At 35.2% G+C, this 13,275-nt stretch overlaps 2 protein-coding genes across 3 annotated transcripts in view; one reads left to right on the forward strand and one right to left on the reverse strand.

The window, feature by feature from the left end:
• The window catches only part of LOC134849933 (uncharacterized), a 222,837-nt gene extending 209,570 nt beyond the window's left edge, over positions 1-13,267 (forward strand). Inside the window, exons 2-6 of one of the 2 annotated variants that reach the window (XM_063866552.1) lie at positions 8,633-8,699; positions 8,819-9,085; positions 11,014-11,152; positions 11,421-11,432; positions 12,963-13,267. In XM_063866552.1, the coding sequence (XP_063722622.1) occupies positions 8,642-8,699; positions 8,819-9,085; positions 11,014-11,152; positions 11,421-11,432; positions 12,963-12,984 (498 nt within the window). In that variant the 5' untranslated portion in view covers positions 8,633-8,641 and the 3' untranslated portion in view covers positions 12,985-13,267. The remainder of the gene's footprint in view (positions 1-8,632; positions 8,700-8,818; positions 9,086-11,013; positions 11,153-11,420; positions 11,433-12,962) is intronic. The other variant, XM_063866553.1, reaches the window with a different exon arrangement.
• LOC134849916 (UDP-N-acetylglucosamine transferase subunit ALG13 homolog) overlaps positions 1-13,275 on the reverse strand; it is a 342,028-nt gene that overhangs the window by 247,199 nt on the left and 81,554 nt on the right. The gene's annotated exons all lie outside the window — the stretch shown is intronic.

The raw sequence follows: 13,275 nt of genomic DNA on the forward strand, positions 1-13,275 counted from the left end.
TTGTCGAGCTCCCCACAGAGTAATATCTTACTTTTTGTACCAAAAGAGATTTAAAGATTTTAACGATACCCAACAGTCGATTGTTGTGTCCTTGAGCTCCTTCTTGTCGCTCCTTGAACTGCTTGCCGGATCAGTCTTCTTCTCTAATCCCGAGACCCTTCCGGATTGAGCGCAAATTAGCATTAACGTGCTTAAAAACTCAAATAACCCTACAGTACAAACACCACAAACGGGCCACAAAATTGATCGTAAAGATGCTGACTGATTTAAATGCCTGTAACAACAATATATCTAACAACAAAAAATGGGACGGGAGGGTCGGATCACATCTCGTCTGTGGGGATAATTTCTACTGATTTTATACTTTTTTTACTGTTTTTGTTTTGTTTTCGGTTATTTTTTATGTTTTTTCTTTTTCTTAGGTACTATACTAATTTTTGTTTGTTTTCTTGTATATCTTCAAGTGTTTTTGTTCACAAACCTCTCAGGGGACGACGGGACGGCCAATCGCCCACCCTTCCTGGCTCGTGAATTTTTGGTCCTAACTAGGTTAAAAAACTTTTCACGGGAATCCGGAAGGCTTCCGCGTTCCGAACTACCCTACCGCCTGGTGGTTAGGGCGTTGTTTTGAGCATCCGCTCGGCATGGAGTGCTCGTTAACGGTTCTGCCGTTCATGATGTAAAAAAAACACCCAGGAGCGCCATAAAAACATCTATGTAACATTCGCCCGGAAGTACATATCGACGAAAAACAAAGCTAGGTTCTAAAACGACTGGCTAGCGTCTAAACACAGCTCTACATGCTTTTCACCGTCTCTGCCAAAGCCAGTTCTTTTGGTGGTTTTCCTACCATCGGGTCGACAAAAACGTTACTGTTTCCGGGTTCGGTCAAAACACTCAAATTAACTTAATTATATGCAAAAATAGTGAGCTCATGGCTGGGTCTCAGTATCCCCAGACCACGAGGTCACTCCTAAAAACAGGGCTACTACTATTTATTATATTACTATCGTTTTTACTCAGTAGATAAAAACCATCATCTCTATCGAAGATGGATCAACTCTTTCCCTCAATCCTTGCTTCTCATTCTCTGAAAATGAATCAGGATGTTAATTAATTTCAACTCAGGACATGACAGGAAGCTAAAAGTTTGTATAAGACAGTTTGAGTTTTGGGCCCGAGACCCCTCCGGATTCTGGAATTCGGGGAAATATCACTCCTATTTCTAAAAAAAAAAACACTTTAATTGCACATCGAAATTAATTTCAATACACAAGTGTATGTCAAATGTTTTCTGTTTTTTTTCTCTATCGATTCATAAGAATATTATAACATTATTAGTTACACATAGTTACAATAACAATAAACAAAACAAAAACTATTACAATTATCGATGATTACTTTTCACCTGAGAGCTTCAAGGTGGTTTATATATAAATTTTATCATATAAACTTGAAGCTTTTCCATGAAAATTTACCATGAGTTGCCACAGAGGGGTCTTCTTTAAATAAAAATAAATAATAATTCTTGAACTTTATCTTTGCTTTTCTGCATGTTAACATGTCTTTAAAATTGACTTTATCATCTGTTAGTTTGTTCCAGATTATGACGGACTTTTTAAAGAAGGAATTTTCTATGTATTGCCCATTGTATCTGTCGCCGAAATATAATTTTTTGTTTCTTGTGTTAATATCTATTTGGTGGTTAACATACTCAATGTTATTATAGGCTGGCAATAATTGATGTTGTTTTTCCAAAGTGACATAATATTTTATAGTCCAGAAACATTGCTACTGGCAATATATTGTGTTTTAGCTTCAAGTCTGAAGATGAGTCGTATTTTGCACGATCGCAGCAAGTTTTTACTGCCCAGCTTAACTGTTTTTCCAGAGATATCATTAGTTTAGCGGATATTCCACTTAAAAGAATTGCTGGGTAATGCAAATGACTAATTACCAGTGCATGCATTATCAAGAGTCTTGTTTTTACTGGCAATGGCTTTTTGATTGATTGAATTGTTTTTATTCCGCATGCCATTTTCCTGAGAATATTTTTGATTTCATCTTGGAATGTGAGAAACTGATCTAAAACTACTTCTGGGTATTTAACAATGGTTTTTTTCTCAATTATTTTATCATCTAGAGTAAAAGTATACTTTTCATCCTTTTTCCTTGAATGTTTTTTGCTGAAAACGATGAGTTCTGTTTTTTTTTGCATTCAACTGAAGTGAGTGTTCTGAAAATAATTTGACAACAGACTGCAATTGGCTTCGAGTGCTTTAAGAGCTTTTTGTCGATCGTTTTTTTTCTCACAGAATAGTAATGTATCATCCGCATATTGAACTATTTTACATGTTTTGTCAATTTGTTTGTTGAGATCGTTAATGTAGAGATTGAATATTAGAGGGCCAAGGAAAGTGGCTGTCTCTTAATAACCTATATTTTTCACTATTTTCTGTTCTTCTGTCTACGTAAGTCTTAACAAAAATATTACCCCTCCGGATTGGCAAAATCAGGAGCCCTCCGGATTGGCAAAAACAAGACCCCTCCGGATTAGCAAAAATAGTATCCCTCCGGATTGGCAAAAGCAAGACCCCTCCGGATTACCCATTATACTAGTACAGTTACGATGTAACTCACTATTTAGCGTTTTTTTTCCTTTTCAAAAAATATCGGCATCTCAAAAATCGCGATTTTTGGGGGGATCAAAATATCGCTATTTTGACCCTAAAAACCGGTCCGCTTACTGTGTTTTTCACTGAAAAACGATATAGGAGTATTAATATAGGCTGTATAGTTGATAATAATAGTAATACTATACCCATACGGGTTTTTTCAAACTCCGATTTAAGTTGGTTAACTCGGAAACTCGCAGTTCGGTGAAGGGTCACTACAGTGCAGTCACTGTCGAGCTCCCCACAGAGTAATACCTTACATTTTGTACCAAAAGGGATACAAAACTTTTAGCGATACTCAACAGTCGATTGTTGTTGTCCTTGGGCCCCTTCTTTTCGCTCCTTGAACTGCTTGCCGGATCAGTCTTCTTCTCTAATCCCGAGACCCTTCCGGATTGAGCGCAAATTAGCATTAACGTGCTTAAATACTCAAATAACCCTACAGTACAAGCACCACAAACGGGCCACAAAATTGATCGTAACGATTCTGACTGATTTAAACGCCTGTAACAACAATATATCTAACAACAAAAAACGGGAGCGTCGGATCACATCTCGTCTGGTGGGATAATTTCTACTGATTTTATACTTTTTTTTCTGTTTTTGTTTTTTTTTCGGTTATTTTTTATGTTTTTTCTTTTTCTTAGATACTATACTAATTTTTGTTTGTTTTCTTGTATATCTTCAAGTGTTTTTGTTCACAAACGTCTCAGGGGACGACGGGACGACCAATCGCCCACCCTTCCTGGCTCGTGAATTTTTGGTCTTAACTAGGTTAAAAAACTTTTCACGGGAATCCGGAAGGCTTCCGCGTTCCGAACTACCCTTCCGCCCGGTGGTTAGGGCGTTGTTTTGAGCATCCGCTCGGCACGGAGTGATGGTTAACGGTTCTGCCAGTCATGATGTAAAAAAAAGAACACCCAGGAGCGCCATAAAAACATCTATGTAACTTTCGCCCGGAAGTACATATCGACGAAAAATAAAGCTAGGTTCTAAAACGACTGGCTAGCGTCTAAACACAGCTCTACATGCTTTTCACCGTCTCTGCTAAAGCCAGTTCTTTTGGTGGTTTTCCTAACATCGGGTCGACAAAACCCAATCTAAACCGTTTCAGCTGAAAAAATGTGCCAAAAACAATGCTATTTGGACCTTTCCGGATTGATGAATCCACTAAATCAAACACGTTAAGTTCGATTTCACTGTAACCCGGAAGGTTATTGGCAAACGGTTTTCAAAACCTGTCGATTGACTAGTGAACGTTGTCCGAACAATAATTTTTACTGTCCTAACTCAAAATTTTTAAAAATTTTTCTTATTTTGTAGCATTTTCAAAAATGAAGAAAATTCGGTTATTGGTAACCAATTAGTTCCAACCACTTCCGAACTAAACTTAACCGGTTCTACCCATTATACTAGTACAGTTACTATGTAACTCACTATTTTAGCGCTTTTTTCCGTTTCAAAAAATATCGACATCTCAAAAATCGCGATTTTTGGGGGGATCAAAATATCGCTATTTTGACCCTAAAAACCCGTCCGTTTATGTGTTTTTTACTAAAAAACGATATAGGAGTATTAATATAGGCTGTATAGATGATAATACTAGTAATACTATACCCATACGGGTTTGTTCAATCTCCGAATTAAGGTGGTTAACTCGGAAATTCGCAGTTCGGTGAAGGGTCAGTACAGTGCAGTCACTGTCGAGCTCCCCACAGAATAATATCTTACTTTTTGTACCAAAAGGGATACAAAGATTTTAACGATACCCAACAGTCGATTGTTGTGTCCTTGAGCCGCTTCTTGTCGCTCCTTGAACTGCTTGCCGGATCAGCCTTCTTCTCTAACCCCGATACCCTTCCGGATTGAGCGCAAATTAGCATTAACGTGCTTAAAAACTCAAATAACACTACAGTACAAGCACCACAAACGGGCCACAAAATTGATCGTAACAATTCTGACTGATTTAAATGCCTGTAACAATAATATATCTAACAACAAAAACGGGAGGGTCGGATCACATCTCGTCTGGGGGGATAATTTCTACTGATTTTAAACTTTTTTTTCTGTTTCTGTTTTTTTTTCGGTTATATTTTATGCTTTCTCTTTTTCTTAGGTACTATACTAATTTTTGTTTGTTTTCTTTTATATCTTCAAAGATTTCTGGTCACAAACCTCTCAGGGGACGACGGGACGGCCAATCACCCCCCTTCCTGGCTCATGAAATTTCGGTCTTAACTAGGTTAAAAAACTTTTCACGGGAATCCGGAAGGCTTCCGCGTTCCGAGATACCCTTCCGCCCGGTGGTTAGGGCGTTGTTTTGAGCATCCGCTCGGCGCGGAGTGCTCATTAACGGTTCTGCCGGTCTCGATGTAAAAAAAAGAATAACACCCAGGAGCGCCATAAAAACATCTATGTATTATTCGCCCGGAAGTACAAATCGACAAAAAACAAAGCTAGGTTCTAAAACGACTGGCTAGCGTCTAAGCACAGCTCTACATGCTTTTCACCGTCTCTGCTAAAGCCAGTTCTTTTGGTGGTTTTCCTAAAATCGGGTCGACAAAAACGTTACTGTTTCCTGCTTCGGTCAAAACACTCAAATTAAAATAATTAATTGCAAAAATAGTGAGCTCATGGCTGGGTCTCAGTATCCCCAGACCACGAGGTCACTCCTAAAAACAGGGCTACTACTATTTATTATTTTACTATCGTTTTTGCTCAGTAGATAAAAATCATCATCTCCATCGAAGATGGATCAACCCTTTCCCTCACTCCTAGCTTCCCATTCTCTGAAAATGTATCAGGATGTTAATTAAATTCAACTCAGGACATGACAAGAAGCTAAAAGTTTATATAAGACAGTTTGAGTTTTGGGCCCGAGACCCCTCCGGAGGGCCAAGGAAACTGCCCTGTGGAACACCCTGCTCAAGTGCAGTCTAATCGGATTCGGTGTTGTTAACAATTGTTTTCTGGCTTCGGTTGGTGGTAAAGGAATTGATCATTTCTATAGCTTCTTCGGAAAAGTTTAACCCTTTTAGTTTCTGTTTAAGATAAGTATGATCAATAGAATCAAACATTATAGAGATATCCAGTAAGGAACATGCTACAGTTTTGTTCGTGTCTTTTGCTTTTCTGAATGCTTCAGTACAATAAAGAATAGCGTCGATAGTTGAATATGATGTTTTGAACCCAAATTGGGTATTAATTAGTAGTTTTTGGGATATCAGATATTTGTTGAGTTGTTAATATAAAAAAATTTTCAAAATTTTTTTTGAGAGAGCCCCAGTTATAGAGATAGGCCTTTAGTTTTTCGTAGTTCTGGATCTTCTTTATTGTATATTGGTGTGACAATTGCTTTTTTGAGCTTGCAAGGATATGTCTTGTTTTTCAAAAACTCATTGTATAGAAATGTCAGATGTGTGTATATTTCATTGCAGCCATCCTTCAATGCCCAGGCTGGAATTTTGGATGGACCTGGTGCCTTTCGACAATTTAAACTATGTATTTTTTTTACATTCGGCTGATGTGATGAATCGGAATGAAATTTTTTTATTATTTCGAATGTTGCATGTAGAAGTCGGTGGACTTTGCCTGATTTTTGAACTTTACTCATAAAAGCATCCAAGAGTTGAGAACTTGTAATTTAGCAGGTTTGCCATCTGTAAATTGTTGGTTATGAAATCGCCGAAAGAGTTTCTGAGTAATGGAATGAGGTTGGAAGATTTTTTGAGTTTCTTGTATCGTTTATTATACTCCATTTTTTGCGTTCGCTTATTTTCGAGCTAAGCAGTTGGGATATAAATTTATCATCTTCGTAGTTTACCTTTGGTTTGTCGTTGCAAATGAAAATAGTCTTCTGTGGGCCACATTCTTTAATGGTGTCAGCAAAGTTAGATGTGAAGATGTCGAGCATTATTTCGGGATTATTATTGCTATAGAAACTTCTCCAATTTATAGCTGATAGTTTTTGTTTGAATTTTTAATTGGAATAATTGGATTTGTCATATATTTTACGTTTGATTGGTCTTATGTTGTTGTTCAGCTTAAGTTCTGTAATGAATGCTGTTGCTTGGTGGTCGGTCTTAATTGGTGGTGTGAATACTATTGAATTATTTGTTAGATCTTTTATGCCTAGGTCGGTGATAATATAGTCAATTAGTGCTTTTGAGTGAGTAGGTGTTAATTTGTTAGTGACGTCAGATTAAATGGTATTAGGATTGTATCTGAAGACTGTTTGTCGTCTTCGTTGAGATAGTTGAGATTGTAATCTCCTAGTAAAATTACGTTTGAATTAAATGACTGTGCATGGTCAATTGATTTGGCTTGATCCTCTAAGAAGTCTGTTTTGTTGTTTCTATTAGGATTGTAGGCTAGGTTTATTAGAGTGGTTCTATCATTTTTGTTGAGTCCGGCTTTAAATTCTATCCGGATGCTATCATACTTTTTGTGCATGTTGTTTAAGTCATTTCTTACTTTTGGGTTTAACTTTTTAGGAACCAGTAACATGACCCCTCCACCCTTCAATTTTTTACTTGATTCATAAGTTCTATCACATCAGAACAACTTATGTTTGTGATTGTCTATGGCCCATAATTTATTGTCATTTGTATCATTGAACCATGTCTCGGAAAATCCGAAAACTGTATTATCATTAAAAGTTTTGATAAGTTGTTTAAGATCTGAACGCTTTCTAGCTAAACTTCTACAATTAAGATGTAGTACTTTTAAGTTGTTGTTGTAGTTTTCCAGTTTTTTCTTTATTTGACTGAATTCCATCAAGGGTCCTGGATTTGGGTGGATATCCCCTGATATTAGGAGAGTTTTATGAAGAGACCTTTCTTGTTTTTTATAAGCCTTGCAAATTATTATCCTTTTTCTGCTGTATAACTTTCTTCTGCAAATATAAGTTTTTTTCCTTTCCCAAATTTATTTCGATGGCTCGTCTGATTCGATCAAGCAATGACTACCTGTTTTTCTGCCGATAAATATGTTCTGCTAAATTTAACTTTTTTTTTTTGTCGAATAATTTTTCTGCAAAACAGTTTTCTTTTTCTGTTGAACAGCTATAATTTCCATTTTCTCCTAAATTGTTTTTCTGTAACTGTCTTTTTCTTTTGCCAAATTGGGTTTTTTAATACAGATTTTTGAATAAAGCATGTATGGAATTTTTCAAATTTTGGGGTTTGATAATATAATGCACAGATGTTTGGTTTAATTCGAATAAATTTTCTAGCTCAGACTAATCTCTATATAAACGACTGTATTTTTGTTTTTAGTGAATTTTCATTTGGTGTTTGAAGGTCAGAAAGATCAAAGGCGAAAGTAATGAAAAAAGTGCAAAAAAAGCCGACTGATTTCTAGCTGTTAAATTTTGCTGTGAAGGCTGGACACACCGTACCAACACCCTTCCTTTTTCTCGGGTTCTGCAATGTAACGATTGTAGCAATACAAACGTTACAACTCGGAATGGTTCCTGACAAATTCCAATCACAGTTTCATTCTGTTGTCGTTTTCTCGTAGTTGTTTTGTTTCGCCGTTTCAGTGTGTGCGAAATATAAAAAGGTTACGTGTCGTTCACGCCCAAATCGAAATTTTGGAATTTAGCATGTCAGTTAAAACCAACTCTTCCCGATTCGGCTAATTTTTGAAATAACGCTGCTAATCCATTAAAACCATCAATTTTCCGGGTTAGATGTTCTTTTTTTGATCGATAAAATTTCGATTGCTAAACTGCATATTCGAACCTTCTGGTCGAATGTCACATTTTTCACTGGTAAGATAATTTCATTTTGTTCGAGAACATCTAGGAGTCTATTTATTTTGTCCTGTGAAGGTATAGGGACTTTAGTGAATCGGCACTTTCTGTACTATAGGCACAGCATAAAGCGACAAAGCTAGTCTTGGTTTTTGTGTTTTTAGTTGACTGTTATTTTCCAGACAGTTTGATAGAATTCTTCAGGTTTGTCATGCCGAAAAATAGCGATGTACTGACGAATATATCTTTATCCAGTGATAGTGAATACGGTACGTGTATACTTTTTCTCGTATTTAGATTACTTGTATTTGATTCTAAACTAAATTTTTGCTTCATTTTTTCACTTATAATAGAATTTTTGTCATACAACTAGGTTTTTTTTGTATAGATCACGCATTAGCCGACAAAATTGCAGAGGAAGCCGCCGCAGCTGTTAGATCGAACTATTTGATAACTAGCGCAAGTGGTCAAGTGGCAGAAGACTTTTCTGATAATCTGCATGGAGCATCTGCAGATGCGGGAATCATTTCAATAACAAATGGCCATGCAAACGGTCACAGCACACCAAATGGGATATCCTCAAAGCCAATAGACGAAGAGGACGAGTCAACACGCCTAATTGATCAGATCTTAGATCTGCAAAAAACTTTAGATGGTATGTCTTTGTTTTGCCTATTTTTACGTGTTATAATCGCCGTTGTGTTATGAACTAGGAAAACCATATTTTAGTGCTTAAAGATGCATTTGTTGACTTAACAAAACGCCATAGCAATTTTTTTACCCATGCATTTGTTGATTTAACAAAACACTATAGCAATTTTTTTACCCTTGCGATAAGTAAGGGTATTGCAACCGGGTAGTAGACTTTTTTCCCCGTAAACAACTTTGTCCACAGAATTCGCACGTGAATTCGTTCGCACGTGTTTTACTGCAGAGGTAAATATAGTATTTGCATGTTAGGTATGGGCCTTGTTTGGCCATTATGAGTTCCTTTAATAGTAATTTTTGTGCCAACATTTGTCCAAAAATTTCGGTTCTTTTTCTGCACTTGAGTATCGGCTTTATTTCCGTCGGCTCATTTTGCGAATATTTTTTGCAATTACTTTTTGTTGGTTTTCATAAGTATCATTGAAGTCTTTCAAAATGTTTTGGACAAATCTTAATCACATTCCCAGAGCCTTCCTAAAAAAGTGAAATTTTTAAAAATATAAAAAGAAATCAAAAATGATGATTTTTTTTCGAAATTTTTTAAAATAGGTTTTCAAATTTTGTTTGTATTTGTTTTCAGTTTGCACAATAACTTTGGTTTTTAACCTTTTATGCTTTTGTTTGTTCGATCAGCTGTTTTTATTATATATATTTTTTTGGTGTAGGTATCATTTTTCCCATTTTAGATCGCTAATTAAAAATAATAAATAATTTTTTCTCACCTTGAGTTAATTTTGAGCTGTTTTCGGACTACTTTTTCTAAAGAATAGTTCAATTGCATATCTTTTTCTTAAATGTTTGGTAATTTTTTTTCTGTTTGATTTTTTGGTAAAACGTTTTTTCTGTCTTGTTGTTCTTGTCTGATCGGATTTTCAATTTTTTTTGATAAATGAATATTTGCGTTTTTTTTTTGGCTTCATAGCTATTCAAAATTATTTGTTTTTTTTTGTAAACAGTTTCTTGTTCTAGTTATTGTGTTTTTTAATGCTTCATTTGTTTTTTTTCTTATCTTTTTCTGTTGAACTAATAAAATTAATTTTAAAGAGTTTGAATTGTTTTTCGAAAGTGTTTGCGAAATTTCTCATTGTCACTGATGTTTTGTTTTTTAATATCGTGTTCAGGTTTTTCAGATCACGTTTGTTGTTTTTCTAATCTAGTTTGTCTAGGCTTCTGAAAAATTGAATAACATTGTTCGGTTTTATGTCTTTCATTTGCTTATTTAAAAAGTAAACCAGAGTTAGTAGTTTTTGGCAATTTTTTCTTTACTTACAATTTTTACATAGCAAGTGATGCGAAGCTCTGCTTCGCCTCTGTGTATAAAATAATGGCGATACAATTGTGATAGTCTATCTTCTAAAGAATTTTATACGAGTGTTTTAGCTCAAAAAATTGTGTCACTGTCGATCCACCTAGGCACTGTTTCAAAAATAGTAACAGTTTAGGACGAAACATCGACTAGTAATTCTAAACAACTCAGAGTAGATTTGACAGGCTTTGGAAACAAGATGGATTTATTTTTACAATCACCCGTGGACTTTACATTAATTTTCTCACATAGGATTTACTGTATCAAATCAAAAAAATATATTAAGAAATCTTGGTATTCTGTTAAAAATACAATTTTTTAAACCGATTTTGGCAAAGCTTTTCATCTGCTACTTTAGTAAATTTCTTCCTCCTTCATAACGTGTCTATAACATGCTAACACATATTTAAGGTGGTGTTTGAAGATCGAATGTGTGTGGTATTCCGGTTTTTGCTGTTCTGCCAAATTTAAAACATCACGACTAGGTGATCAAAAAATTGCTTATAGAAAAGACAGGTCGGTAAAGTACCATGATTAAACTCGACTGAAGTGTAATTTTGATATGATAGATCTGACGTACAGAATGGATTCAATAAAGGAGGACAATTTGGTTCTGAAGTCTGAAAATCAAGTGTTGAGTCAGTACATAGAAGACGTAATGAAAGCATCGTCATCATTCCAGCAAACATCGCCCAAATCTCGAAAGAGGTTTGTAATATTTTTTGAATTGAAGAAGTAAATTTTTTGCAAAGAAAGCGTTACAAATTGCTTCAAAGTTTTTTGCTTTTTCCCCACGCAAAATCAGGTACCAAAAATGATCATCGGAATGATTCGAGTGATATGTGTTTAGGAAATTGGAATGGGCTGAGTGAATTTTTTGAGAGAAACCCGTTTGAAATTTTTAGTTTGTAGTCTTTTGTCGAGTGAATAAAGCCACCGAGCAGGAGCTTAACAAGGTAATAAGTTTTTATTTTAGCCGCAAAATCAGGTAACACAAATGAGCATCAGAATGAGTTGAGTGATGTGTGTCGGTAAAATCCAAATGGATTGAGTGAATTCTTCGAGAAAAACTAGTTTGAAGTTTTCAATTTTTAGTCCATTTTTGAGTCAATAAAGCGAGCGAGCAAGCTCAGAATAAGGCAGTGAGCCTTTTCATGGCGCGAAATCAGGTAACACAAATTATCATAGGATAGGGTTGAGTGATATATCATGTTAAAGCCCTTCATATTGCGATTCGATGATAATCAGAAAAGTTCCAAAAAAAATCTCTTATTATTTTTGTCTAAAATTTCGTGCGCTGACATGCTGAATTAGTAGTAATTTTATTTATACTACCTGCGTTACTTTTTTTTCCATATATGCCTTATCTCATATAAGACGCCCTATTAAACCTGTATGGAATGTTAGGTTTTAGAAATTATCAAAATTCTTGGTTTTCTGTCAGCTCAGTCACCGACGTTTTTATTTCAATTGCCAATATAATAAAATCTATTTCCAGCTCAGTTATTATTATGGGTTTAGGCTCATTTATACCCGCTGATAAGTAGGCGATTGATAAATATGTGGATAAAAGTAATTAGTTACACTACACTAGCCAGAGCAAGTGTGCTGTAATCGGGGAAAAAGACTTCCCATAAGCAATTGTTCTTGCAAATCTTACTTTCTGTTTTAATTGCTTTATCAATGAATCTTTTAAACCTCCAGGATTTTTCCACTGGGCTTAGAGGTAAAGTGGTTGTCTTTGCACCCTAAGGTCTGCGGTTGGAGTCCCGGTCAGACGTTGTTTTTTTTCAGTAAAAATGAAATAGTCCTTTTTTCGTCTATCTGGTCAAGCTTTTCGTGTTATTTGCCACATCACGTGTTTTTCATTTGGTATGAGCTTTTTACATTGTAGTTGCAAGTTTTGTTCATTATTGTTTCAAGGGGGATATGAAAGTTTTTTTGTATAAAATCATTTTTTTTCGGCTCAAGTGATGTCTGCTTAAAGATTGTCGGTTTTTTTCGTTTTTTATGTTTTGTTTCGTTGCTTATTTAGTATTCAAGCTTTTTGCCTGGCATGTTTGCCTAGAATAAACTTTAACCGAGTCATACGAAAGCTTTGGTAGAACTTGTTTTTTTTCATTTTTGGACTGATGTTTTTTATGAAAGAGATAGTGTTGTATCAAAGAGATGCGAAGCTCCGCTTTGCCTCTGAATAAAATGAGTCGTGTTTTTTTTTCATAATGTGATATATGGCAAATTATCCTGTTTTAAATGTTCGCTTTTTTGAAATTTTAATTCCTTTCGTGTTTTTTATGTATATTAACACAATCAACGTAGTATTCAGCAAATCTTCGAAACATTCTTTGTCATTCAAAAATTAGGATTTACACTTCATATAAGTTATTTACTTTTATACTTGTTGTTTTACTTTTATTTGAGTGGAAATTGTTTTTTTTACCCTTGCCGGCTTATAGTTATAGTTGTCAATGAGAAGACGGCTTCTTACTGTCTTAGAACTCTGATTGATGTATTTCAGATCAAGAAGTGGGAAAAGATGAGAATGAAACGATAGACTAGCTTGCAGTTGTTCTATTGAAATGCAATAATTGAAGGTGAAAAGCCTGACCAGTCGTGCTACTTATCGTAAATTTAGCAATGCCTATTTAGAAATGTCAATAAATTTTTATCTGGTGATGAAGTTATCTTGATGATGCATAGCATGTTAAAAATATTTATTTTGAAATTTACTTTTTGCGTTGACCCAGATTTCTGGAAATTATTTTCATGGAAACAAGCGGTATTCATTGCAAAAAATCCACAATTTATCTTGTTTGAGACGAATCTTGTTT

Source organism: Symsagittifera roscoffensis, chromosome 1, assembly GCF_963678635.1.
Source record: "Symsagittifera roscoffensis chromosome 1, txSymRosc1.1, whole genome shotgun sequence".
NCBI classification, from domain to species: Eukaryota; Metazoa; Xenacoelomorpha; order Acoela; family Convolutidae; genus Symsagittifera; species Symsagittifera roscoffensis.